The sequence below is a fragment of the Eupeodes corollae genome, chromosome 1, assembly GCF_945859685.1.
Source record: "Eupeodes corollae chromosome 1, idEupCoro1.1, whole genome shotgun sequence".
NCBI lineage: Eukaryota > Metazoa > Arthropoda > Insecta > Diptera > Syrphidae > Eupeodes > Eupeodes corollae.
Window position 1 is genome coordinate 300,702,603 of NC_079147.1, and position 27,976 is coordinate 300,730,578.

The 27,976-nt window shown below is 36.8% G+C and overlaps 2 protein-coding genes across 3 annotated transcripts; both read left to right on the forward strand.

Annotated features, from left to right (window-relative positions):
• Positions 1-8,621: 8,621 nt before the first annotated feature.
• LOC129941625 (chitin deacetylase 1) lies at positions 8,622-15,565 on the forward strand. Of its 2 annotated transcripts, none has more exons than XM_056050312.1 (6): positions 8,622-8,775; positions 8,854-8,930; positions 11,952-12,087; positions 12,271-12,401; positions 13,678-13,827; positions 13,893-15,565. In XM_056050312.1, the coding sequence occupies exons 2-6, from the start codon at positions 8,879-8,881 to the stop codon at positions 15,041-15,043; spliced, it is 1,620 nt and encodes a 539-aa protein (XP_055906287.1). In that variant the 5' UTR covers positions 8,622-8,775; positions 8,854-8,878; the 3' UTR covers positions 15,044-15,565. The 2 variants fall into 2 exon arrangements, with proteins under 2 accessions (XP_055906287.1, XP_055906288.1); XM_056050313.1 differs by lacking the exon at positions 12,271-12,401 and adding an exon at positions 12,850-12,962.
• Positions 15,566-19,778: 4,213 nt separating this feature from the next.
• LOC129938814 (trafficking protein particle complex subunit 12) lies at positions 19,779-21,734 on the forward strand. The gene is made up of 7 exons (XM_056046598.1): positions 19,779-19,977; positions 20,048-20,235; positions 20,289-20,469; positions 20,524-20,681; positions 20,743-20,982; positions 21,038-21,213; positions 21,274-21,734. The coding sequence occupies exons 1-7, from the start codon at positions 19,866-19,868 to the stop codon at positions 21,650-21,652; spliced, it is 1,434 nt and encodes a 477-aa protein (XP_055902573.1). The 5' UTR covers positions 19,779-19,865; the 3' UTR covers positions 21,653-21,734.
• The last annotated feature ends 6,242 nt before the right edge of the window (positions 21,735-27,976 follow it).

Genomic DNA, 27,976 nt, shown 5'->3' on the forward strand with positions numbered 1-27,976 from the left:
GAGTCTAGTTCCAACAACAAATCCACACCCAAATAGACGCAGTTTTTGTTTTCGGTAGCAGTCGCCATAGTATACATCGAAGTCTTTTAGTTTGCGTTTGCCCGCTCCATCCCATCGCGCCAGCAGTTTAGGGCTTCCGCTAATTATTTGGCTGCACGTGGCCTGTAAAGGGACTTAACATTCCACGTACAGATCCGAAGTTCGTTGTCCTTATTTCGTTTGCTTGGGTTGTCAACAGTGAATCCGTCCGTATCCGAGGCTTGTTGGTGCTTCGCAACTAATGTTTTTTGTGTATGTGGTCAGAAAGTCACCTCGACGAACGGCATAACCCCCAACCTGGAGGGAAAACAATGAAAAGCAACCATCTTGAAAAAGATGTGTTTGTTTGCATTGTGTTAAATAACTCCCAAAAACGATTCTTAAACGATCTGAGAACCACATTTAGACAATACAATTATTATGAAGTTTTATGTCTCGGAGACACAGCCCACTAACTAAAAAGAGCAACTTCTTCAATAATAATCTTGAAAAACTCGAAGAAGCAGCCTATTAGACTTAATTAAAGCCTCTAAATGGCTAGAACAACCACTCACTTTTAGGGAATTTTAATACCTTTGGGTACTACAATGGATCTACGCTAATCTTAGTGTGGCGATAACGTCATCATTCGCCAAACCATCTACCGTACCTTTCTCACGCAATTGACAGGCAACGTCAATCGCTTCTATGGCTTATTTGTTACAACTAGTTTTCGCTTTAAATCAAATGGACTTCTTAAAATTTGACAGTAAGGATAGCATGGTTAGGTTAGGTTATAGTGGCTGTCCAAGATGGAACGGACACACTTAGGCCAGTCTAATGGCCCATTGTGATACCACATGAATCTTGAGGCTTCCTCCTAAGCTCAATGGAACCAGCTTGAGTCCCTTATGAAACGTGAGAGGCTGATTATAACGATATGATTTAGATCGTTTAGATCGTTAAAGAAGAATTCTCCTAGGTAATTCTTGCGTTTTCGAGCTAGAGCAGGGCATGTGCAGAGAAGATGAAGAACCGTTTCTTCCTCTTCCTCGTCCATACAGCTTCTGCAAAAGTCATTTGAGAATACGCCTAGTCTCATGGCGTGCTTTCCTATTAGACAGTGTCCGGTTATGACACCTATTATCGAGCTTATATGCGATCTGCTTAGAGAGAGCAAGCACCTTGAACGTTTTAAATCCAGTGTTGGCCAGATGTTTTTTGTGGCTTGACACGTGGTGATGTTGGTCCACCTGGTGCCTGCCCTCCTCACAGCGTCTTGCATTAGTAGCAGTTTACAAGTAGCGATTGGTATGCCAGTACTTGCCAGACGTGGTAGGATGGGTTGTACTGTACCGTTCCTGGCGAGTTCATCTGCCTTACAGTTACCTGGAATATCTCTATGGCCCGGCACCCAGCAAAGGTGAATATTAAACTGTTGCGCCATCTCCATTAGAGATGATCGACAGTTATAGACTGTTATAGAGTTTGTAGAGACTGAGTCCAGAGATTTGATAGCGGCCTGGCTGTCGGAGAAAATACGGATATCAGATGTTGATATCACGTTTTCTTTGAGCCAAGACAAGACTTCCTTAATCGCCAAAAGTTCCGCCTGGAACACGCTACAATGATTGGGAAGGCGGAATGAGAGACTTAATTTCAGTCGTTCAGAGTACACACCTCCACCAACACCTTCATTTGTTTTTGACCCATATGTATAAAAATGGATTGACTAATCCTCCAAGAATGTCCTATCCTCCCAAAAACATCTGGGAGGTATAGAAATCTGGAAATTCCTGTCGAATTGTAGTTGGGGGATGGTGTAGTCTGTGTGCTTTGGAATTGATTCTAAGTACCTTAGAATTACGGAGTGGCCAATGTTGTTGTTAGTCCACTGCGACGAAGCATTGAGGCGAACTTGCAGCTATGTGTTTGCTAAATATGTCAAGAGGTGTAAGGTAGAGCAGGGTGTCCACTGCTGCAGACGGGGTCGTGCGATCCACTTATACACAGGCAGGCTGAACGTTGGACTTTATTTAACTTATCCCTGTTTATACCTTTCTCTAAAGCAGTCCACCATACTGCCACACCGTACGTTAAAATCGGTCTGATTACCGATGTGTATAGCCAATGCGTGATTCTGGGCTGTAAACCCCAATTATTACCTATAGCTTTTTTGCAAGAAAAGAGAGCTACAGTAGCTTTTTTGACTCTTTCCTGTACGTTGCGTTTCCAATTTAGTTTTTTGTCTAAGTCAAGACCTAGGTATTTAGCCTCGTCTGAGAATTTTAATTGGATACCTTTAATATAAGGAGGGTTGACAAATGGAATTTTGTATCTCCTCGAAAATAAGACCAGATCGGTTTTGTGTGGGTTAACACCCAGTCCCCACCAATCAGCCCAAAGTATTGGTCTGTCCAAGGCATTTCGTAAGAGTTCTTTTAGGATATTAAGATGTTTTCCTGAAACTGCTATAGCAACGTCGTCCGCATAAGCTATCACTCTGTAACCCTCCGCATCCAGACTAGTTAGGATTTCATTCACCACTAGGTTCCAGAGGAGAGGGGATAGAACACCACCTTGCGGTGTCCCTCTACTAATGAATCGTCTGCTAGAAGAGTTGCCCAGTTTTGAGTTAATTATTCTGCTAGTAAGCATTAAATGAATTAACTCCCGAAGCGAACTCTCTACACTTAGAGATGTCAGTGCAGATGTGATTGCAGATGTGTCCACGTTGTTAAAGGCACCTTCAATGTCAAGGAAAGCAACCAAAGTGAACTCTTTATGATGGAGGGAATATTCGATGGTGCGTACTAAAGTGTGTAACGCTGTTTCCACCGATTTATCTTTACAGTAGGCATGTTGAGACGAAGACAGAAGTCTTGTATCGATACGTGCCCTTAAATGGATATCAGTCAATCTTCCCAAGGTCTTAAGAAGGAATGATGATAGGCTTATAGGTCGTAGATCTTTAGGATTGACTTGGGAGCATTTACCTGCTTAAGGTATAAAAACAACTTTAACTTCTCTCCATGCCAAGGGAACATGGACCAGGTAAAGACAGCTGGTAAAAATTGCCTCAAGGATTGGTGCAATTATATCAGAAGTCTTTTGTAATTCTGCTGGTATTATTTTATCTGGTCCTGCAGCTTTAAATGGTTTGAAGCTGTTGAGAGCCCATTGTAACTTATCCTTTGTGATCAGACCTTGTGGATATGTTGTATTTGAACTTGAACGTGCAAAGCTGTTGCAAGTTTCGGTAAGAGAACTACCAGGAAAGTGAGTGTCCAATAGTAGGTTCAGTGATTCATTACTTGAATTAGTCCAGGAGCCGTCTGCATTTTTCAAGCAGCTTGGCATAGCTGGATTAGTTGAAAGAATTTTCCGTAACCTAGAGGCTTCAGAAGTTTCTTCTATCATGCCACAGAAGGATCGCCAAGAAGATCGCTTGGATTTCCTTAGTGCCTTCTTGTAGATTCTTAGGGATTCTTTGTAGGAGTCCCAATGAGAGGCTAGTCTTGCAGCTTTGGCCCGGTTGAAAAGTTTCCTGAGTGAATCAAGCTCTGAGGCCCACCATTGTGGTTTCCTCTTTCCTCTTATGTGTATAAGTGGACAAGAAATTTCTAGCGATCTGTTCATAGCTGAGGTAAGGTCATTGACTTTGTTGTCAAGTTCGTTAGCGTTAGAGGAAGGACTAGATAGTCCAGGTTCTAGTAAACTCTGTAATAAGTTCCTGTATAAAGCCCAGTCAGTTTTCCGATAGTTTCGAAAAGTCAATGGACTCGGGTTATCATCCCGACACTCACCTTTTTTTAATATTCTTCAATGTTCGTTTGTATAGTAGGCTTTTCACACCAAATCCATAGTTTTCGCGAAACTATCGGTTTTGGCCGAAAAGCTACATCGAAAACTCAAGTTTTCCCATACAATTTGGGAAAACCATAAGTTTTCGTAAACCACAAGTTTTATATAAAACCTCTCGAAAGCTAGTAGCAATTCAAAATTGAACTAAACAAACAAACCTTTCGAAACATTCAGCGCTCAAATAAATGTAAACAAAACACCTGATGGATGCTGTCAAAACAAATATTTCATTTTGAAATAAATTTGGTCGTAGTACAAAAGGAAATTGCTTGGCAACAAAAAAAACGTCGAGAATAAAAGCCCGTGACTACTTGCGGCACTGGCGGTTCTTTTTTGATACTCCAGAGTTTCAAACGCTCTTTGTTAAGCGAGGAACCGGAATTCACTATGGCTACTCTCGTGACGACTCTAAGGACGAAGGACGTTTCCAAGGGATGCGTCTTCCAATTCGTCGCCACAAATGTGTTTGACACTTTCGCTTACTACCTGGAGAAAGACTTTCCGTTAATCCGTTCAATTACAAGGGTTTGGGAGATATGAGATAGGCGATAAGTTCATAAGTATGAAAGAAAATCTCTGGTGGAGGCTAAGTAGCAGCGGGCTAGGAACATTTGCTCCTTTCAGTAAATAAAACCACAACAGTGGGCTACAGTCCCTTGGTCAACAGCGATGCCAACATCAAGATTTAATTTTTTCAACACACTCAACTTGGTTAGTTCGTTTAGCAATCTCATAGCCTTATGTTGCAATGTCGTCTTTTGTGGCCAGTTTGCTTAAGTTTCGCTCGAGGAGACTATTCAGTTCGGCAATAGTCATAGTGCCTACGCTGCTTATAGTGCCTCTTTTATGCATTAGCCAGTTGAACAACACCCTTAAGGTTATGTACAAAGCGAAATCTATTTTTTTGTGCTACCAGTTAGTAACCTAATAACTATTTCTTACTGAAAAGGAATGCTATAAAGAAAACTATTTAACGGTAACTGATTTACTATCTATTTTCTTTTCTTTAATTTTCTGTATTTTGAATAATTTATTAACTTTTATCGAGAGCTTATTTTACCGCGAACTCACTTTTTTGGCACTCAATCTGTCAAATTGATTGATTTACAGTGTAAACTATGTCAAACACTCACTTGAAATGAATATTGTGTTGTTTCATAAAAGATTTAAGGACTGTCTTTGCACCAAGTACAGCAACTTTGCTTGTTTATGAAGACATTAAACTAGAAACCAACTTTATCACTAAATATCATAAGATGGACGAAATTCTCTATGCACATTAAATTAAGTGTCCACAATTTTAAAGCGTTATTCTGACGGAATTAAAAGTTTTTCAAACAGTTTGAAATTCTCAACTGTCAAACCATAAACACAAATAATCGAAAGTTCTCGAGTAACTAAAAAAGCACCCTTTACAATTTCAACAAGGCAACGAAAATAATAAAATTGAAAATGACCAATTTGAACCAAAAAACCAAACATCCAGAGATAAATGAGCTTTTTTGTATGTCATAAAATTTTATTAAACCTTTTAACAGAACACATCAAAATAAAGTACTTCACAACGAAGCACGACGTTGCCAGCTGGAATTACGTTATGATATTTTATAAAAATGAAAGTAAAACAAAATGTTTATGGCTCGATGACAACTGCCTTCGATTTTTATTCAGGTCAATAAAATATAGAATTTAATTTACCTCAATTTATATATTTTTTCTTTTAAATTTCCAAGAAAATCAAATTCAGTTTCTAAATAAATTTACCTACAGCACGTATGTAATTGTTTTTCAATTTAAAATGTTCAATTTAAAATTTAATGAATTGTAAATAAATTGACCAAATGAAATAGTGTTGAGTATTGACCATTCATTAATTTATTATATTTATTTAGAGAACCAAAAACCTATGTCTGCAATCGACCGATCGACTGAAAAGACGCGACAACAACCAACGTGCAACCGTAATTTGTTTTTAATTAATAGTGTTTATGGTTTTTCGAACATAATCATCAACAAATTAAGGTCAGTTTATCAATTGCGAATGAACGAGACCAAAACCTATTTTCTTCCTACCCTCTCGTTTTGCTCGTATCGTTTAGTAAAATAAAATCGATGGCCTGCCATTAAATCGAACAGTACATGCTATATCGAAATGTTGATTAAAATACAATTGACCAGACCACATACAGTATTATTTGTTGTCAGTTTACGATGACAATCAATACCGTTATTTAAGTTTAATTCATTCAGAAATCTAATGCACCATCACCGATTGACGCGACGCGACCGTTGGGTTTTTATTTGTTCACTTTAAGCATGTTTTATGGGAGGTTATTTTAGCTTAGAGATCTTTTTTTTTCTTTCATTGGGATTTTATTATTTTTCAATTGAAGTACGATTAAGCCCAAATCAAAATACCGGTCCTACCAGCTATAAGCTTTAACTACCTGTTCTCCAAAAATACTCGTAGTACCCCACGTACTCGTACGTACCGTATACCCGACTCGTACCGTACATGTGTCTTGTTTTGTGGACCCACAAATTCCAAACTTCTAGCAGCTAAACCGGTAAAATGTGTTTTTTCGTTTTTTTTTTTTATTTTGGCTGGTTGGATAGTTGGTTGGTTTGTCTCTGCAATTGGATACAAGGTACCTTGTTGTTTCTATTTTTGGAAACACCTTTAGCAGCCGAGTGCTTAAGTATTTAAATAAAACATAGAACGCATTCAAATGTAGTGGGTTGTCATTTTTTTTATTTTATTTTATTCAAAATGTCAACCGTTAAAACGGACTTTGATGGTAGGTAGGTTTAGAAACATGTTTGAATCGTTCAACAATAAAGTTTAATGCTTCATTAAAGTCAAATGAGCGATCGGTACCTAATATTATTTCTCTATAAGAAACCTGTCAAGTATTTTTATATTTTTAACATAAAATAATAATATTTAACAGTTAAAACTAATGTTCACAAATCGATGATTGGTTCGTTTTAGTAGGGGTAAGTTAACTGACAGACGTCACTTTCAGTATTGTTGGTAGCCAACAAATTGTACGTATTTGCTTTTTATTCTTACTGTACATCTCAAGGTTTTTTCCTTGGAAAAGAAATCAAAACTGCAAGAGCCAAATCAAGTCTAAAAAGAGGGTGGTGATCTTATTTCACTATACAATGCAATTAGTTCACAAATTTTGAAATGAAACAGATCTTTGAAATCCTATAATGGTAGTGCCTACACCATGATTAAAATTGAATACATCTCTGCATTTAAAAATTGTTTAGTGGACTGTAGGTCAAAAAGAACGATGTTAGATGTGCGTACATATTTTGCAACGTTTGAAGCTTATCATAAGACCCTTATTTCGCAAATGTTTGTATTATTTGTTTTATTTTTGTGAAATAAATGTCTAATGATGAGCTTGAAGATGCTCCAAACATCCCAAATAAATTGTTTGCATTGTACTCGATTTGATTGCGGGAACTCAACAAATTCTAACAAAAGTTTTTATTTTGACACTTTTGAGGTGAATAATATTATGATGTCAAAATCGATTATTCTCTGTAATCACGGCATATGTGTACATATAAAAAAAACTTATTTTCAATGTTCCTGATGAATAAATAATTCAGTTTTTGGCTTTTATTTTCAAACAGAAATTTTAAATTTACACATATTCGCTTAGGAATGAGAAACACTGTGGTCAATGTTTAGAAATGTCAATATTTTTAATGTACATATTTTGACATCAATCTGCAAACATTCAGAAATTCGCAAAATGTTTGATTACTTATTCCGAATGAACGTCAGAATTTAGTCTGGATCTAATCAGTTTTTAATTTATTTTAACTTCCGAAACCTTATAGCGCTTCATGTTCTGCCAAGGATACACAAAAAGAAAAACATCCCAGAATACAAAATTTAAATGATCACCAAAATGTAACCGTTTTTGGCTGAGTGAATCGAGTGAATGTCAAACTATTTGTAAGAAGTAAAAATGTGTTGACTGATTCAGGTAAAATGTTTTTTCTTTCTGTCAAAGCGCAACAATTTAAAAATAATTTAACCCAAGATAAGATAAAAAGAAAATTCGCTACAATTAAAATTCAATTCAAAAACAATAAAATAATCCAATAGTCGTTTATTTATCATTTAAAATAAATCAGACTATTTCACCACACTGCCGTATACAATTTACAATAACACATTAATTCTTGCAATAAAGTTACACGACGGTATTTCTTTGTTTGAATAACAAAGCCTGACTTGTTGTTGTTGGTATATTCTCGGTCTTTCTGTAAGAAAATCTTATAATTTTACTTCTTTTCTTTCCCTTTCAATTTAAATTGTTTTTTGTTTTTTTCTTTCTTGCATACCTTACCTTATAACATAAGATCAAAGGTGAAATATCGAAAGAAATTTTCATGTATACACAGCTGTGGTGAGTTTAAATCTACTTTTAACCGAAACCAACAACAACAACCTAACTGACCAACAGGTATTTTGTGAACAAAAATCTGGAGATTGATTAGACATAAGTTCCACACGGTACAATTTGCCATTCAAACATTATTCACGGAGGAGAAATCAAAAGAAACCACAGGTTGGGGAATATTACCTCAGGCTCAATGGTAATATGGTGTCTTTTATTCCACCATAGTCACACGTACATGGTGTGCACACAAATTGCCCCTACTCTGTGCGATCTTAAAGAAATTGGCAATTCCAAAAGATTCGGGTGGGAGATTTTTTTTAACTTGCGTTACGTAGGTCTTAATAAATAGAACTTCATCCTACTAGCCAACACCTAGTGCAAGCGTGGCTGTGTATTGAGCAACTACAGCTGTCTCGTTTACAGTTTCACACGGACACCCCGTTAAGGATATCGTTTTTCATATGTAAATTTTTGACATAAAAAAATAAATAAAATACAAAATTTTTTTAACGTTTAAACTTTCTTATTTAATTTCTGACAGAAAGTACAGTAAGCACATACGCAAGATGGCGCGTGTGTTGCCGCTTTTAAGTGTGGTTTTCATGTGTTTAGCACTTGGTAAGTACTTTAAATTATTATTATTATTATCTAATTTTTATTATTTAAGAAAAAAAAATCGAAGTGTAAAAAAGTAAAAGTGTGAAAATAAGTGCAAAACTTTTTAAATAGTGACCGTTTTATTTTTATTTTTAACTGCCGGTGCGTAAAGAAAGGACAGAAAAAGAAAGAGAGACACAATTTTGTTTTACATCAAATGAAAAACTTGTTGGAAAGTTGCATTGCATTGAATTAGCTATACCTAGTTGCATAATAATAATTTGCGGATATATATTTTCTTTATCAAAGTGAAAGAGTAGGAAGTTCAATTTCACTTCCCTCATAATGTTTTACTCTTATACGTGTGTTAATTTTTTATATCCATCAGTGAAATTTCATGCAAACAAGAAAAATATACCTAAATCTCCTAGTGTCAACGTGGCATAAGAGACTGTAAAATTTAGGTGGATACACATTACAAACACCTATGTACTCCTACAATAACTCCCACTCTGTGCAATTTTTATCCGCCATTTAAATCCAGTTCCATTCACAATTAAATTTATTGCAACAAGTGTACTTTATCAAGTGAAAATTCAAGGTTTTTCTTTGACATCTTCAGTCAATTAATTCACTATGCTAACACAGTCTTGTGTGGTTAATAATAAAATAGAAACATGTTTTTAAATAAATGCAAAACAATAACAACAACAACAAAAATCAAAGACTTAAACCACAAGACGACCCATTCACTTTCAAGCCAATGCAATTGCAACGTATAAATCGATACATGATGGCATCTATACCTATAGTTGCTATGGGATAAGGTGGTTTCTAGACTAGTCGAGAACTTCTTTTTTGTTTTTGCAAGAGAACAAGAATTCTGCAATTTAATTGAGATTATTATCAACAACAGGTGTCAATTACTAATGGACCGATCACGATGTTTGAATTTAGATTTTTATTTGTAGTGCAGATAAAATAAATCAAATAGAATTTATTTTTATTTTTAGTTCATTATAATAAGGCAAAATGTTTACTTTTTTTATAAAGTCACGAATCTTTTTATTTAACGAAAGATTTTAATAGGATACACTTTATACCTTTTCTGATTTACACATGCATTTTTTGTATTACATTTTTTTATTCACCCACTTAGACATTTTTTCGCATTTATTTACTGCGTCGGTAATTTATAACCACCGCTTTCGTTTAATGCAGCTTTAGTTAGAACTAAGTAAGGAACAACTTGTGGAAACTATGATTTTTAGCTGACGCATATTAAATTAATAAATGTCACTGTTTTTGACGAATAAGGTGTGGTTGTATTGTGTGTGAATTGTACACAATCGGCTTGGTTCAAGGTTTAAATTAGCGCTCACATACTTAAACCTTGAACTTAGGTCTTACCTCAGATAATCCACCAAAAATGATCTATGAAAGGATTAATAAAAAGCTTTTGACAACAAAACATTATGATTGTCAATTTATATTATAATTTTTTATTTTTTAACTTAAAATGCAGTTTTTGAAAAAAAAATTTCTACAGGAGGTGTGTTTGTAACAGGCCTGACCTGTCAATTGTTTGCTGTCACTTCAAAGTAGTAAACTTAGACATGTGCATTTTGACAGCCGCAGTATTCTGCAATGTCACCAAAGGTTCTCATAAGAACTGTCATAACAGTTTTCAATGGAATAGTCATGCCTATATAGTAGTACCTGTATCATGATGGTTAGTGCGTTGGACTGTCATGCAAGGGGTCTTGGGTTCAATCCCTGCCTGTGCCACCTTAATTTAAAAAAAAAAATAATTTTCGCGGGTACTGCCTCTTGCGAGGAATTGACAAATCCTTCAAGAGTAATTCTTGTCATGAAAAAGTGCTTTCTCAAACTAGCCGTTCGGATTCGGCATACAAATTGTAGGTCCCCTCCATTCCTGACAACATTACTCGCACACAGGAATGGTTGAGAGTTGTAAGTCACTAGGCCCTGGTTCACAACGGACTGTTGCGCCACCCCATTTGATTTTTTTGAGTCATGCCTATAATGGATCTAATTAAAAGTTTAAGCCTGCAAACATAACTTGTTTTACGCTCTAGTAGAACTGTTTGCGTGTCCAAAATCTGTGCTCTTCAACAACAACAACAAAAATTAATTATAAAAACATCACAGAAGCTTGTATTATGTAAATTTTAACAGACAACCATTTTAAATGGACGCTCCAAGATACGAATAGGTATAGATATACTATGAAGGTATCTGTTACCTCATAGCTTCTCTTGAAAGTGGGACATTAATTTCGTTTTCATCTTCTTCAACAACATCTTTGTCTGTTAACAGATTCGATTTCATCTTATAGTTTGCGCTTGGTGTGATTTTATTGATTCGAAAGTGGGTTAACACAATCGAGTCGTAGATGAACATGAAAAAGAAGAAGAAGATGAAGATGAAAATCAAGTTTGTTCACATGTTATTTAATAGATTTTGTATTTTATTTAGTTAAGTGTTTAACTTTATTTTATGACAGCGCACTATCATGGATGTTTTGTTGTCAAACTGGTAGTCTTATGATTTTAATTTCGCTTTCATTTGAATATGCAATGAGCGGAGGGATTAGGTAACTTGTTTGACTTGGAGCAAATAACAATATTTAAAGCAAGTTTTATTGATAAAAGCAAAAGTGGATTTATTGGAATGTAAATTTCGAATAGCCGGATTAAAAAAAGAACTATGCGGAAATTTATGTAGATACCATATAGAAGGTGTTTAAAATGTCAAAAAGATATTTTAGCATATAAATGGTTTTTTTTTGTTTATTTAGTGGTTTTTATGATGCAGGTTTTTTATGCTAAAATTGGTATTGAAATAGAAAAAGATTGAAAAAAGTGTCTCATCATGAACTGGAGGTAATATTCTTGAATTTTTATCTGCCGTTTGACATTTGATAAATCTGTCAGTTGCATTATCAAAATGCATCTACTGTTTTAAGTCAATGTGACATTTTGCATCCCTTTCTACAACTGCCTTATCTTTTATTTATAGTCTCTGCTGAACGAGTCAAACGTCAGGATGACAACGAAAAGCCCGATGACAATCAAATTGAAGAACTTTGCCAGGATAGACCTGGAGATGAATACTTCCGTTTGTCAACCGACGGTGATTGTCGTGATGTCGTAAGGTATGTTTTTATAAATTTTTATAATTTAATTAATTTCGTAATTTGAAAACAAAATTGTTAAATACACAAAATAGACACAAAACAATTTTTTTATTAAAATATACAAAAATTCCTTAAATTACAATAAAAAATTTGAAAAACACACTAAAAAATATTACAAATAAATAAAAACATCATACATAGATGCGACAATGCCGGTGAAAATGGCATTACTCGACTTGCAACTGTAAAATGCCCGGCAGGTTTAGGTTTTGACATTATACGTCAGACATGTGACTGGAAGACAAATGTCAAAAATTGTGATAAACTTGAAAGTAAGTTTTTTGTATGTTGTGGCATGTCAAACAAAATGTCTTTTCATGTCATCCTGTGATTTTTCCCCACATTTCTATATGTTCTGCTATGCCTGTACTTATTGTTTTTTTTTTATTATCTTATATACTTTTTTCCTATGAAGTTTTTCTTTGGAATGCATTTTACAAAATAAAATTTACTATTTATATTTATACTATACATAAACATATACCTACATGTCTACTCTCCTACTTGTGACTAACAAAAATACAACTACAAATAAACAGTACAAAATATACTGGGTCTGGCAACGATGTTTAATTAAATTTGTTTCAAGTCCTCAACAATTTTTGTTTTCGATTTATCGTTTATAATATATTTACAGAGAAATATTTTTAAATTCTACTTTTTTTTAATAAAATCAAAATTGATAACTTAATAAACAAAAAAAACCGAAACATAATTTAGATGTACAAGATCTGGACTGAAACAAATCACATGCCCATCCGGCTTATCTTTTGATATTATCAAACAGACCTGTGACTGGAAGGCTAAAGTTACAAACTGCGATGAAAAAGAAAGTAAGTCTCAAACCAAAGCTTAAAAAAAAAAACAAAAACCTCAAAAAAATCAAAGTCAACGACACATTAAAAAAATTAAACTAAAGAACCACAAAAATGATGTAGACAAAATTAGAAAGAAAACAAAAATGCCTTAAATATTGGTTTGGGATTGAAGATAAAAATTATTTTGTTAATATGTTGTTTAAATTAACCAATTGTTTGCCATTAAATTCAAGCTTAACTAAGAACAGTTATAACCGATTTAAATACAAAAAAGAATTTTGTATAATCCTTGTACCCACCTTAATTCTTCCTTTTCCTCCTCTTCTGCTTCCTTCCTTATCCTAATATAAGTCTTAAAAATAACTAACAAGCTTTTTTTTGTATACTAATACTTTATTCTAACTTTCTTTACCTAATTTTAGTGTTAAATCACTTGTGGAACGTATTCTAAAACTTACATTCCACAAGCGATATCTTAGATACTACCAAAAATAAGTATATTTTTGTTTTCTATTTTGCATGATCTTCTTTAAATCTTTTTGATAACGAACTTTATAAGTTTCAAAAATTTAGAGTCGTTGTAATTAGCAATCTATTTTGGTATCTAAAGGTTTAAATTTCATTTGATCACCAGCAAAAATCACGCTTAATCCATCCTCACTGTGATCCTTAAATTAACCCCGCCATCTATCGTGCAAAATAATCTAATTTCCACATTACTTTTATCTAGAGCCCCGCAAAGCTCTTCCAATCTTCAAGACCGACGAACCCATCTGTCCAGATGGTAAATTGTCCTGTGGAGATGGTGAGTGTTTGTCCAAGGATTTGTTCTGTAACGGAAAACCCGACTGCAAAGATGAATCTGATGAAAATGCTTGCTGTAAGTTAATCAACTTTAACTTTTCAACTCGAAGTGGATTTAATGTTCGATTTTAAATTTTTTAGCTGTTGATGACGATCCAAACCGCGCTCCTGAATGTGACACAACTCAGTGTGTTTTGCCTGAATGTTTCTGTTCTGCTGATGGTACTCGCATTCCCGGTGCCATTGAACCCCAACAAGTGCCCCAGATGGTGACCATCACCTTCAACGGTGCCGTCAATGTTGACAACGTCGACTTGTACGAAGAAATCTTCAACGGACAACGCCAAAACCCCAACGGTTGTTCAATCAAGGGAACCTTCTTCGTTTCCCACAAATACACCAACTACTCAGCCGTCCAGGACCTTCACCGTCGTGGTCACGAAATCTCAGTCTTCTCCCTTACCCACAAGGATGATCCAAACTACTGGACTCACGGTACCTACGACGATTGGCTCGCTGAAATGGCCGGTTCCCGTTTGATCGCCGAACGTTTCGCCAACATTACCGATGGCTCAATCATTGGTGTTCGTGCTCCATACCTCCGTGTCGGTGGCAACAAGCAATTCGAGATGATGGCTGATCAATTCTTCGTCTATGATGCTTCAATCACTGCTTCCTTGGGACGTGTCCCAATCTGGCCATACACTTTGTACTACCGCATGCCCCATAAGTGCAACGGTAACGCCCACAACTGCCCATCCCGTAGCCACGCCGTCTGGGAAATGGTAATGAACGAATTGGATCGTCGTGATGACCCTTCATTCGATGAGTCTCTGCCCGGTTGTCACATGGTTGACTCTTGCTCAAACATCGCTGCTGGAGACCAATTCGGTCGTCTTCTGCGTCACAACTTCAACCGTCACTACAATAGTAACCGTGCTCCATTGGGTCTTCACTTCCACGCTTCATGGTTGAAATCGAAGAAGGAATACAAAGATGAGTTGATCAAGTTCATCGAAGAGATGTTGGGACGCAACGATGTGTTCTTTGTCACCAACATGCAAGTCATCCAATGGATGCAAAACCCAACTGAGCTCAACTCGCTGAGAGACTTCCAAGAATGGAAGGAGAAGTGTGACGTCAAGGGTCAACCCTACTGCTCCCTGCCAAATGCCTGCCCATTAACCACCCGGGAATTGCCAGGTGAAACTCTACGTTTGTTCACCTGCATGGAGTGCCCCAACAATTATCCATGGATTTTAGATCCAACTGGTGATGGCTTCTCAGTTTAAATTTAAAAAAAAAGAGGGAGTTTAAGCTTCTTTTATAAATTAGCAGTTATTCCACCAAGAGAGTCTGATCTTTTTATATTATTTTTTTTTATTATTTCTTATTTTATAAATGATTTTTTGTTTATTTTCATTTCTGTTCTACGTGGTAAAGTGTACGATTTTTATAAAATCCAACTACACGCGTCTATGTTTTGCTATTTTTTTTATTTTTATTTTTTCCTAAAATTCTTCATTTCTTTCTTTTCTTTTCCTTCTATTTTTATTTTTGTTTTGTACAATCTTTCTCTTATCTGACCTGATGAAAACTCAATTTTTTTTAACTTTAATATACTTTGTTGTGTCTCTTTTTAATGATAAGTGATATTCTGTGTTTAATATTTTTTGTGTTTTATAAGAGAATTAAAAAAAGGCAAGAAACCAATTTGACGTAAATTAATTATGTTTATAATTTGTGTAATAGGAAAAGCAAACACGCTACAAATACTTAAAAAAAATAAAACAAACAAAAACATACATAAAAAATCGTTTTTCTTTTTATTCACTATATACAATTTTATGCTGGCAACAATTGAAGTAATAAAGACGTTGCCACTAGCGGTACTTTATGAGCTGGCGCACCAAAACCAATGGCCACGTTCTAACTTTAAATCATATTGACAGCATTCAGTAAGTATTTCAAAGCTTTTGGGTGCATGCACATTTGACATTCAGACCTTAATTGCGTTTTAAGTCCAACTACATCTGAGAACTCATTACTGAATTTAAGTTAAACGCACCCTATAGATCTGTCAATTTTCTGTCACCACAGGCTCATGTAAGAAATTGCAACTGACAGAACTTAGAACAAAAATTAATTTTATATTTCAAATCAACAAACGTTAAAAGCAAATCACAAAAAGTTAGTATGTATTAGCAGTAAAATAAATATTGGGTGCCTGCGGCATGGCTTGGTTTAGGCCAGCAATGCAACTTTCTTGCCATGTCGAAGTTCTCCTGTCTCTTCAGGATAGGTTATGGAGATTAGCACTCGTAACTGAATTCCATCCCTTTACGGAAACCGAAATTAAGCCTAGGATAATTAATGATAACTCGTTGACGACTTTTGGCTATTGTACCCGGACAAAGATTGGTTTCTGGAATGTGAGGACGCTTCTGGACGGAAGTGAAGGTCCAAAAAATGCCAGATTCCTGCAATTAGGATAGATATCTTAGGGTTAAGCGAAATTTGATGGTTGCGATCAGGCAAATACAAGTCACCGACACGTAACACTGTATTGATCTACTCTGGTCACGATCCAGGAAACGCTCGAGAAGCTGGTGTTGGGTTACTCCTTACAAAAACGGCAACCAGGAGTCTTTTTTCTGTAAGCCCTTTAGGGAAAGGCTTATCAAAGCTAGATTTCAGAGAAGAGTACGAGCCGTCACCATTATACAGTGTTACGCACCGACGGATCTCGCATCTGATAAAGAGAAAGAATGCTTTTAAGGTCAACTGGGATCCGCGGAGATATTATTTTGGTTATGGGAGAGCTCAATGCTAAGGTTGGCAATAACAACAACGGGCTAAGGCATGTGATGGGTGTTCACGGAGTCGGCAATTGTAATGAAAATGGTGAGAGGTTCATTAACTTCTGCAATGCCAATAGCCTTGTGATTGGTGGCACTATGTTTGAACACAAACTCTGTCATAAAATTAGCTGGGTGTCGACGGACAGACAAGCGTCTTCCAACCAAATTGACCACTTCACGATTAGTCGTCGATTTAGGAGCAGTTTCTTGGATGTACGAAACAGAAGAGGCACCGATATGCGACTTGCCCGTGACCACCACTTAATGATAAGATTGCGTACAGCTACAGTTCGAAGATCCAACGAAATAAATCGAGCCCTCAAATTCAACATCGCCAGACTAGAGGACCCCGCGACCCGTCAACAATTTAGGAACCACTTGTCACACGAAATGAGAACAATCAGCAGCACAGAATATGACGACATCGAAAACCATTGGAATGCATTTTAGGTGCTGGCTTTCAGGAGAATCTTGGGGTAGGATCAACGAACGCAAACAGTTAAGAGCTTTAATAACTGCTGCACAAGAGAAAGAAAGAAACGAGCTGGATTCCTCGTATCGCATGAAAAAGAGAGAGGTTCACCGCAGTGTGCACCGCGACAAGCGTAACTACATCAACGGATTGGTGCAAGAAGCAGAAGATGCTACAAACAGGTGCGACAGCAGGACCGTTTACAGAATAACCAATGAGCTAACCGGTGCACACAGCTCAAAGCAATACCTGGTGAAAGAAGTAGACGATACTGTGATCAATTCGTTGGATGAGTAAGTCAAAAGGTGGAAAGAACACTTTTCCTCGGTTTTAAACCGAGTGTTTGCAAACAACTCGCAGCCGATACCTTATGAAGCTCTTGAAGAAACTAGTCCCCGAATCCGCACTATACCTCCCAGTAAAGATGAGATCGTTGCCGCAATTAAAGCACTTAACAACAACCAAGCGGTAGGACTTGATGGAATTCCCGCAGAGCTTTTACAAGCAGCGCCAACGTCATCAAGCGAACTGCTTCATCCGCTCATAAAAGAAACCTGGACCACCGAAAGCTTCCCCGATAAATGGAAGAAGGGAACGATCGTCAAGCTCCTAAAAAAAGGATATCTTCCAAAGTGTGAAAACTGCAGAGGAATTTGACTTCTACCTGCCTTTGCCAATGAAAATAGCAAAATAACATGCTGGAACGCATTAGAGAACACCTTGAGGCCACACTCGATGCCGTACAAGCTGGATTCCGCGCTAGATCCTCCTGTATTGATCATTTCAACACCCTGCGGATCATTATTGAATATCGATCAACACTACACCTGCTGTTCATCGACTTCGAGAAGGCATTTGATAGCGTTAACAGGGAGTATATCTGGTTAGCTTTGCGGAGGAGAGGCATCCCCGAAAAACCAATTGCTATTATTAAAGCAACATATGATGGATCCAAGTGTCACGTTCTGCACGATGGTAGGTTGTCAGATGATTGTGAAATCCGAAGCAGTCTGACAGGGGTATATTCTGTCGCCAATATTATTTTTGTTGGTGATAAGCGATGTACTACGCTCAGCTCTGTCAGGTAGCGGAGGGATCCAATTACGCGGACGATGTTTGCTTACTCTCTCATAGGATCATGGATCTCCATCAAATGACAACAAGTATAATTCCGACAAAACAAAAATGATCAGCTTTGGAACCCGACCATCCTCTCAAATAAATATTTTCTCGCAAACGGTGGAAAAAGCGGAGAACTTTCAATACCTTGGAAGTATCGTTTCCATCGATCTCTTAACAGGATACAAGTTTCCCAACCCCACAATTTTTCTGTAGAGAACATAAACATCTTACCATATGCATACAATAAAATAATTTCTGACTCTTAAGTGTTCGAGCAAATTTTTAAAAAGTGAATATTTGAATACTGGTCGTATTATTTGAAAGTTGGTACAGTTGACATTTTTTTCTGAATAATATGAAACAAATTTTAAATATTTTAGGCATATACAATGGCCGAATTGTCAAAAGTTTTCCAATGACATATCTTGTTAAAATTGATCATGCGTCCATTAATTTTCAACATTTTTTTGTATGTTTTCTTTTTCGTTATTTTGCCAAACAGTGCGTTCTTAATTCTTTCTATTTTCGAAGTTTTTAAATTCTTTCAAATTCCTGTAATCTTCATTGTGCCAATTAAAAATCAAATTAAATTGTTGGCAAAAACTAGTGGACAATCGTTCAAATATTTAAAAATTGGTAGCTTTTTCAAGTTTAACCAATAGCAAGATGTCGATTGGCTGCCTATTTTCTTCTGTCACTTTTGACAGATACAATTGAGTGTTTGTATGGTTGATAGGAAATTGTTTTAATTTGTTTTCCGGAAAATCTGCCAGTATTGGAAGATCTCCGAATCGTGTACACTTAGCTTAGTTTATTCTTTTCTAAATTTATTGAAATATGAACTGAAGGGATTATTCGTTCGTAAATTAAAATTAAAAATCAAAGTGACATAAATTGATCATAAATTTAACAGAAAATGACAAATCGATTATAGAAGAACAGATTAAATGCTACAATAATCTACAATCAAATTGCTTTTGATAAAGTTATTCTTTGACAGTGTGGTAACCTAAAATGTTTCCCCAATTATTTTCTTTATCGATTCACTTTGCTTCTAAAAAAGGAATGCGATGAATAAATAGCCTTCTGTTATACCCCTCATACACTATAACAGGAGAAACTGAAACGAGCTTCAAATTTGGGTCTAAAGAAATTTTGAATACTTGGAAATGTTTCGGACTTTCCTGGCGATAAAAGAATTTAAAGAACATGTCAACCAAATCTAAATAAAATTTATTTTGACACCTCAGACTTTTACTAAGCCATTAACTCCCACTTGATGTTCAAAGTTAGATAAAAATGTATCTTTATGAGTTGTTTACAAATTAATGAGAGCGAGATAAACGTATAAATCATCAAAACTATTCTTCCTTAAACATAGAAAAGAGATAAATGTTAACGATGAGCACCGCCCATAAAATAAATTCAAAATTTAACGTACTTTAAAAAGCGTCATCTATATTCGTATCTCAAGAACAAACAAAATTTACATCCAACCTACGATCCACAAAACTCAACGAGAAAACAACCTGTCATCTATCAAAGTCAAAAAGAAACGTCAAAAAGCTCACAAAAATAAATGAAATAAACATTAAACTCCTGAAAGTAATTATTATATATTTTTCTGTGATAACAAATTAAAAATTCTCCAAAATTCTGATGGATAATCAAAATTCTGGAGCAACTGGACCGAGCCTGAGTCAGTATTTCGCAAATGATCCACCAAGTTTCTTTGATGAATTAGCTCCAAAGGAGAAGCATCAGAAGAATGGTCAGAACCCGAATGTTCAATTCTTTGTTTTTACACAAAATTTCAAATGAACTTTGTTTGTTTTTGTTAGAAAATGTATCTATAATGTCTGCAACATTCAATGGAGCATTTAAGCAACCTGAATATATTGAAACTGGTGATATCGAAGATGATCTCAAAGTTCCCGATGAAGTGCGCAATTTCTGGGAGCCTCCTTTTACCGAACCTGGTATTCCGCCACATCTGACAATGCCTGGTGTCATGTCACCCAATGATTTGGTAAGAGAAATTTTCTTTACATTTTATTTGAAGGATTTCAAAATCCAATTTAGTCAGATCCAATTAGAGAAGCTGTCCTCATTCACTTGGGAGAGTCTGAGCTGTCACAGAGGAAGATCTTGCGGGCCGATGATGTTACACAAGACGAGCGAGGATTGAGGAATCTCATTGTCGCTGGATGCTACCGCTCGGCAGTAAACTTAACCGGCAGACTGTTGACTATTTATGGACAAGGTGAGTTTTGAAAGAATCCTTCTTCGAAAAAATGATAAACATGTCTCCCTTTAGGTTACGGACGTGTCGGACAGCCAGCCAAGAACACTCCCCATTCACTTCAACTGTGGTTCACAAGGTTGTCACTTCTAGCAAAGCTAGGACAGTACGAACTTTTACAATCCGAAGCTGAAGCATTCGACCATCTCACTCGTCCGGACGTCTACTATGAAGTTGGTTTTGTTCTTCGCACACATTTGATTCATTTTATTCCCACCACCTCCCTATTTCTAGTTCCATCCAGATATGTACAGTGGGAAGAAAGGTTCGATGGCATGTTTTTCATTCCGCTTGCTTCTAGCCGAGCTTCCAGTATATTTTGGCAACGCCCCGGAAGCTCTGGACAAACTGTCCGAGCTCCATGCCATTTGTAACGAAATAAAAAAGTATTTCAGCGATGACAGCACTGCCTGTGCGTTCTGGAGAAGAAGAGAAATGAGAGTTCTACATTCGATTGTTAACTGTGCTATTATGGTATGTACCTTGGCTTTTCTCCATTCATAAGCGACTCTGAATGCCTTTCTTCCAGATGCGCAAGTTTAACCTAATTGATGATATAATTCGAGGAATGATCCTGGAGGAGACGACTCTAACCAGAGAGGAGCGAAGGTCACTGTTTTCCGCTTGGGGAAGAATCTATTTGCAAATTGGTGATATATTTGGAGCTGAGCAGAAATTTGCAGAATCGAGACGTCTTAAAGAAACGTAAGCAATATTCTTCTCTTGATTTTTGCAAACTACAAAAATGTCTCCTTCTTTCCTCAGCATTTCTTCACCTGATCTTCGTGACTTCGTCGATAAGGGGTTAATAGCTGTTGCAAAGAATGACTTCCAAGAAGCCTATTTGCTCTTCCAGAAAGCTCTTCAAATCGAATCTGGAAATACTATGATTCTAAATAACATGGGAGTCTGTCTACTCTACGGTGGCAAACTGAAAGATGCCATCAATCTCTTTGAACGTGCAATAAATTTGAATCCACAAAAGTCACTAAATGAAAGTTTGCTGGTGAACTTGTCGACTTTGTACGAATTGGAATCATATAATTCAGCAAATAAGAAGTTGAATCTTTTGAAATTGGTTAACAAATTTAAGCCAGATTTGAATATAAGTTTAGAGTTTTGTTTAAAATTACAAGGCTCTTAGGTTTGTTAATAAGCAAAGGCAAGGTCAATGGGTACTGTTTAAGAAATCAAATAAAAAAGCTTTTAAAAATCAAACACACAAATATTAGTAGTTTTTTTCGTAATTAAGAAATTCGGGAATTAAAGAAGGTATTCTGTATTTTTTTGACAATTATGGTTTTTAGATTGATTGTGGTAGTTTTTCTGCAAAGTTCGGTTTTGGTGATACGGGAACAGATGTTGGATGTTTTTTGTATTAAGGTAACACTTCCATCGAGAAGACTGAAGAGCTTTCAATGCGCATCATCTCCAGTTTCGCACGCCAAGTTGGTTGAGGTCCTCTCCCACCTGGGTGCGCCACCTGAGTCGCGCTCTTCCTCTACTCCGCAGTCCCTCGGGATCGGATTCGAAGACCTTCCGGCTGGAGCGTTGATGTCCATCCGCTCTACATGACCTAGCCATCTAAGCCGTTGGACTTTAATTCTGTTAACTAGGTCAGTGTCGCTGTACAGCCCGTACAGTTCGTCTTTATATCTTCTCCATCTATGCGTACGGGACCAAAAATCACCCAAAGAATTTTTCTCTCGAAGCATCCTAAGACGCTCTCATCTTACTTTGACAGGGTCAAGGCCTCGGCGCCATAAATGAGAACCGGGATGATGAGTGTCTTATAGATGGTGATTTTAGATGCTCGAGAGAGGACTTTACTTCTCAATTGCCTTCTAAGTCCAAAGAAGCAGCGATTTGCGAGAGTTATTCTTCGTTTGATTTCAGCGTTGGTGTCGTTGTCTGTATTAATAGCGGTGCCTAGGTAGACAAAGTCCTTAACTACCTCAAAGTTATAGCTGTCCATGGTGAAGTTTTATCCAAGACGTCGTTGTTCAGTGTCCTTTTTTGATGAAAGCATATACTTGGTCTTGCCCTCATTGACCACTAAACCCATCTTCTTCGCTTCCATCGCAATGCTCAAAAACGCTCCACTGACATCACGGTTTGATCTTCCAATTATGTTAATATAATCTGCGTATCCGAGTAATTGGATGGACCTTTGGAATATTGTGCCTCTAGTGTTGACGGTTGAGTTTTGCACAATTCTTTCCAAAACAATGTTAAAGAAGTCGCATGACAGTGCATCGCCTTGTCTAAAACCTTTTTTGACATCAAATGCATCGGTAAGATCTTTTCCGACCTTGATAAAGCAGCGTGCATTCTCCATCGTCATTTTGCACGAACGGATAAGTTTGACAGGGATGCCAAAACTAGACATTAAAATCGATAAGGAGATGGTGGGTATCGATTTGAAGTTCCTGGGTTTTTTCCAGAGAGGATCTGATGCCTCTGTAGTTGGCGCAGTTTAGAGGGTCTCCTTTCTTATGTATCAGACTATGCTGAGATTCCACTCATCGGGCATGCTTTCTTATGATCATATTTTGCAGAGGAGTTGGTGCATGCTCCGTACCAAGTCACCGCCTGCTGCTTTTAATAGTTCGGCAGCGATGCCGTCAGCTATAGCAGCTTTGTTTGACTTCAGTTTAGATATAGCTATCTTCACTTCCTCAAGGTCGGGTAGGCGGAATTGTTGATCTGCGCCGCCGAGGTTGAGTGATTCTATCTCCCTTACAACGGAATTCGGGTCGTCATCGCCGTTATATAATTTGGAGAAGTGATCCATATTCTCAGCATCGACTGCGGTTCTACTACGATGTTCCCCTGATCGTCTTTACAGGCTTCGGTGGCTGGTACCCTTTTGAGGTTTTTTTTTTACCTTTTGGTAAAATTTACGAACCTCATTCCTGTTGTGACATCTGACATCCCTCTATCTCCTCGATCGCGCGCTCTCATGCTCTCTTTTTTTCCGTCTAAGAAGCCGGTGTTCCTCTCTCCTCTTCTGCTCGTAGAGCTCGCGAGCAGCTCTAGTCCTTTTGTGCAGCGCCGTTTTGTATGCCTTCTGTTTCGCTGCGTGCGCTTGCCGGCATTCGCCGTCAAACCAGGGGTTTCACTGTGGTGGCCGTGTGAAACCTAGCACTTCAGAGGCGGCATCTCTGATGGCTGCAAGGCAATGTTGCCACTGGTTTTCAATGCTTAATGCAGGCAGCATAGGACTCCTTATGAGGTTATTATAGAGACTTTTTTTTGGCTTGGATCAGGATATCCATAGCCGTACCTTGGCTACAATGATAGTGGTCCGAGTCAATGTTGGCCTTTCGGAATGTTCGGATATCCTGTATACTGGAGAAGTGTCGTGCGTCGATCGCAATGTGGTCAATCTGGTTGACGGTTGATTGATCAGGAGATTTCCATGTCCCCTTGTGGATATTAAGATGCGTGAACTGCGTACTAGCTACCAGAACGTCTCGCCCCGCAGCGAAATCGACCAGCCTGAATCCGTTGTCGGAGGTTATGTCATGCAGGCTGTATCTCCCGTTGAAACTCAAGACTTTTTGCCTGAGTCTAGTTCCAACAACAAATCCACACCCAAATAGACGCCGTCTTTGTTCTCGGTAGCAGTCGGCGTAGTAGATATCGCAGTCTTATAGTTTGCGTTTGCCCGGTCCATCCCATCGCACTTCTTGGATGGCGGTTGTTCGGTTGCACGTGGTCTGTTAAGGGACATAACATTCCACGTACATACTTCGGATATGTCCGAAGTTCGTTGTCCTTATTTCGTTTGCGTGGGTTGTCAACAGTGAATCCGTCCGTATCCGAGGCTTGTTGGTGCTTCGAAACTAAAGGAATTTTTTACGTGGCCACCCCTACGGCACAACCCCCAACCTGGAGGGCCAGATCGTTAGTATAACTCCAAGGAAGGCGAGCCGGATAAACCGCTCCTTACAGGCCTGGGCTCCGAATATGTCGAAGAAGCCCTATAAGGTGTTCACTAAGTAGTTCAACCTCACTGAAACTGTAGACACCACCGTTGATTCCATCTCGAGAATTCGTCCGCTTCCGCCTGGATAAGGAGAGGTGCCTTAGTGGAAACACCTCTCCCCCCTCTCTCGTTTGCTGCCCCCAACAACTTTCCACTGGGGTTGGAACCCAATCTCTAGTTGAGGTACCCGATGTTCACTTAAACTTCACACACAAATCATTTTTGTATGCGGATAACTGTTTTCTTGCAATATATGTACATTAATTTGAATTTTAAACTTTTTTGTTTCAAGTTTTGTATTATTTTATTAAAAAAAACGTTATTGAGAACATTTTTGAATTCACGTAGGAAGTTGTTACAATGGGTTTTTTAAATTTAAATTGTAGAAATGTTTTGACGTTTTAAGATGTCTAGAATCTAAGTGCATACTTTTTTTCGTCTGTCATATCTCCAGAAAAAGCTGGATATTGATTCCAAATTCATTTGTTTACAAAAGGTAGCATCATAATGAACAAAACTTTATGACATACATTGGTGGACACGTAAATAGCACGCTTTACCTTGTATATGGTGAATTGCATACAAAACTCAGTTCTTCTCATAAAATAACGGGGTTTATCTTTGCTTTGAACTAATGAAACCCCGAGAGCATAAAATCGTTAGATTGTTCATGTTTTTTATTTAAAGGTGAAACTAGTCAAAGATCATTGTTAGTGCTTGGTCATTTAATTAACACAAGAAAACTTTTGCTCAGAAATATCCATTATTCTGATTTTTTTCATATAAATATATTAACTTTTATTTTAATTAATTGACCGGTAAGTGCTTATGCGTGAATTTAAAAAAAAATGTCTGTACAAAAAATTTAATAGACATGGGAACAGGACCACATTGCACAGAGGATAAAAGACAGATAATAAATGGGATGAAAGCTCAAGGAAAGACGGTTTCGGAAATTACTGAGCCATTTAATTGTTCAAGAAAGCTTGTTTACAACGCAATTCACCACCTTGGGACATTTGGAACTTCACAAAACGTATCAAGAGCCCCACGTGCAAGAAAAACCACATTAAGAGAAGATCATTTAATACAAAGAGCTTCGACCGCAGACCCATTTAAGACTTCAAACCAAATAAAATCTGGTATTTCTGTGTCTTCTCGGACAATCAGGCGGCGGTTGAATGAAATTCAATTAAGAAGGTGCATGTCACAGAAAAAACCATTCTATTAAAAAAATATAAAGTGCAGAATTCAGTTTGCTAAGGAACACCTAAGAAAGCCTCTTAATTTTTGGAAAAACGTGCTCTGGAGTGATGAATCAAAGTTCTGCAGATTCGGATCAGATGGAAAAAAAGTACACTCTCAGAACAATTAAACACGGAGGAGGAAATGTTTTGGTGTGGGGAGCTTTCTCTTGGCACGGCGTTGGCCCAATTGTCAAAATAAGCTCAAAAATGGATCAAAATATTTATAAAAACATATTTACTTCTCGGTTAATAAAATCATGTTTAGAGGATAATTGTGTTAGTGTGATCTCAACCCGATTGAGAATCTGTGGAATGGCATTGAACGCCAATTGGTAGGTCAAAATCCCAAAAAATTTGAGGAATTGTGGGACAATATTAAAAACACCAATAGCACAGTGCAGAAAATTGGTGGAAAGTCTGCTAAAAAGATGTAAAGCCGTGATTGACAGCAAGGGTTTTCCAACTAAATATTAAGTAAAATGAAGAAATCAAAAGGTAAATTCAATTTGATAGTACATGTGCTATATGTATTTTCCTAAAGATCGCTCATGGTAAATATGCAATTCCTAAGGATTCATAGATGCTCTAAGCTACGTTGCATAAATTCGTATTTATAAAACATTTCCCCATAATTTTTAGTTTTACAGTGCTTATGCCATAAAAACTAGAAACATTTAAAATTTAGCTGTCATCATCAAATCATTCAAAAAAAATCCTTCCCTGCACTGGGATCAGCAGAATATTTTATTTCGATCAAACAGGTCCTTTTAATTTTTGTAATTAGACCTTACAATTCATCGATCTTCAATTTTCCATAGATTTTTTTGGGGGTTGAGATCTGGGGACTGTATCCATATCCATTTCAGAGGTATCTGATCCTCAGCATGTGGAAGCATTATATTTTGCAAAATAAAACGTTCCATTGTACCATCTATTTGGTGAATCGGTCCCAGTCCATGTCCTGAAAAACAAACCCACACCATTACGTTACCTCATCCATACTTTACAGTAGCTTCGGATTAACGTGCATTTAGTGGCCGCCTAATGATGTAAAAAGGTCTTGATGATGTTAAAAGGTCTTTATTAGTTGATTTTTGTATTGCAGAATTCTCTCGTTTTATTGTTTTTCTTGGTCTGCCACCTCGATGAACCCTTAAGAATGGCTTTTGTTTGAATTTGTAAAATGTATTTATCGGCAAACCACTGATTTTGGAATGGAATGTTTTTCCGATATTTTAATTTGACTCAACTTTTATATTCTTTTATAATTTTTTCTTTTAATTCATTAGAGTATTTGTTTCCGGTCATTTTACAAAAGTTAGTTAAGAACACTGATTAAAATGCCCGAGAACTGAATAATACCTAATAAATAGATTCGTTTGCCAAAACCTTTACTATGAGAAATGGATTTTGTCAAAAACAATCTAATAAAGATATAAATCCACGGTAGCCATCTTGGTTTGCCTAGAAGCTTAACCGGAAATCATATATAGAGTGTTTTTGGATTTTGAAGTTACCGGACTAACTTTTCTCTATAGCAGAGAGAGATACGTTACACTCTAAACCCCTGTCCCTGAGTCGTGAAGAAGGAAATTTTCCACCTCATCCGGGCCCACTCGGTATTGATACATTTGTGGTGGTTTCACCTGTTCGTAAAAGATGCTTTTGTTTTGGCCAACAAAAAATTGGGTTCCAAGTCCTACTTATGTCATATTTAATAACCTGTTATGAAAACTTTTTTCTCTTGCTGTCCATTTCGAAGTAAATACATAATAAATTAAATTTAAGAATAAAATTAACATGAGTTGTGTAAGTTATTCATTTTTGAATGACATAAAAATGAATGTATTTTTGATTGTTTATGTTTTGTACTTTTATTGGTTTTAATCATTAAAATCAATGAATTGAATATGTGAACGATCGGTCATAGCAATCATTGAAAATGTATTTCATTGATACTGAGTTTCCTGATTATAATCAAGCATTTGATAGTTTAATAATTGAAAGAAAATGTGACATGTGGGACTACTAAAAATAATAAAATCACAAATCAGGTGTTAATAGGAAACAATTTTATCGTTGGAAAAAATAAAGTGAAGACAAAGAAAAGTTTTTGGTTAAATAAAGTTTGTAATTTGTTTATTAAACAAAATCTATAATATATTAGCTCCATTTGACACCAAACATAACAAATTTGACTCTCTTGGCCGCTTTTAAATCTCGAAACAAA

What these genes read in the sequence shown, in the direction of transcription:
- LOC129941625 (XM_056050312.1), top strand. Translation starts at nt 8,879, where the DNA reads ATGGCGCGTGTGTTGCCGCTTTTAAGTGTGGTTTTCATGTGTTTAGCA. An exon ending in TTTCATGTGTTTAGCACTTG is followed by an intron (nt 8,931 to 11,951) that starts GTAAGTACTTTA and finishes TTTTATTTATAG; the next exon opens with TCTCTGCTGAACGAGTCAAA. An exon ending in AAATTGTGATAAACTTGAAA is followed by an intron (nt 12,402 to 13,677) that starts GTAAGTTTTTTG and finishes ACTTTTATCTAG; the next exon opens with AGCCCCGCAAAGCTCTTCCA.
- LOC129938814 (XM_056046598.1), top strand. Translation starts at nt 19,866, where the DNA reads ATGGATAATCAAAATTCTGGAGCAACTGGACCGAGCCTGAGTCAGTAT. An exon ending in TCATGTCACCCAATGATTTG is followed by an intron (nt 20,236 to 20,288) that starts GTAAGAGAAATT and finishes AATCCAATTTAG; the next exon opens with TCAGATCCAATTAGAGAAGC. An exon ending in GTCCGGACGTCTACTATGAA is followed by an intron (nt 20,682 to 20,742) that starts GTTGGTTTTGTT and finishes CCCTATTTCTAG; the next exon opens with TTCCATCCAGATATGTACAG.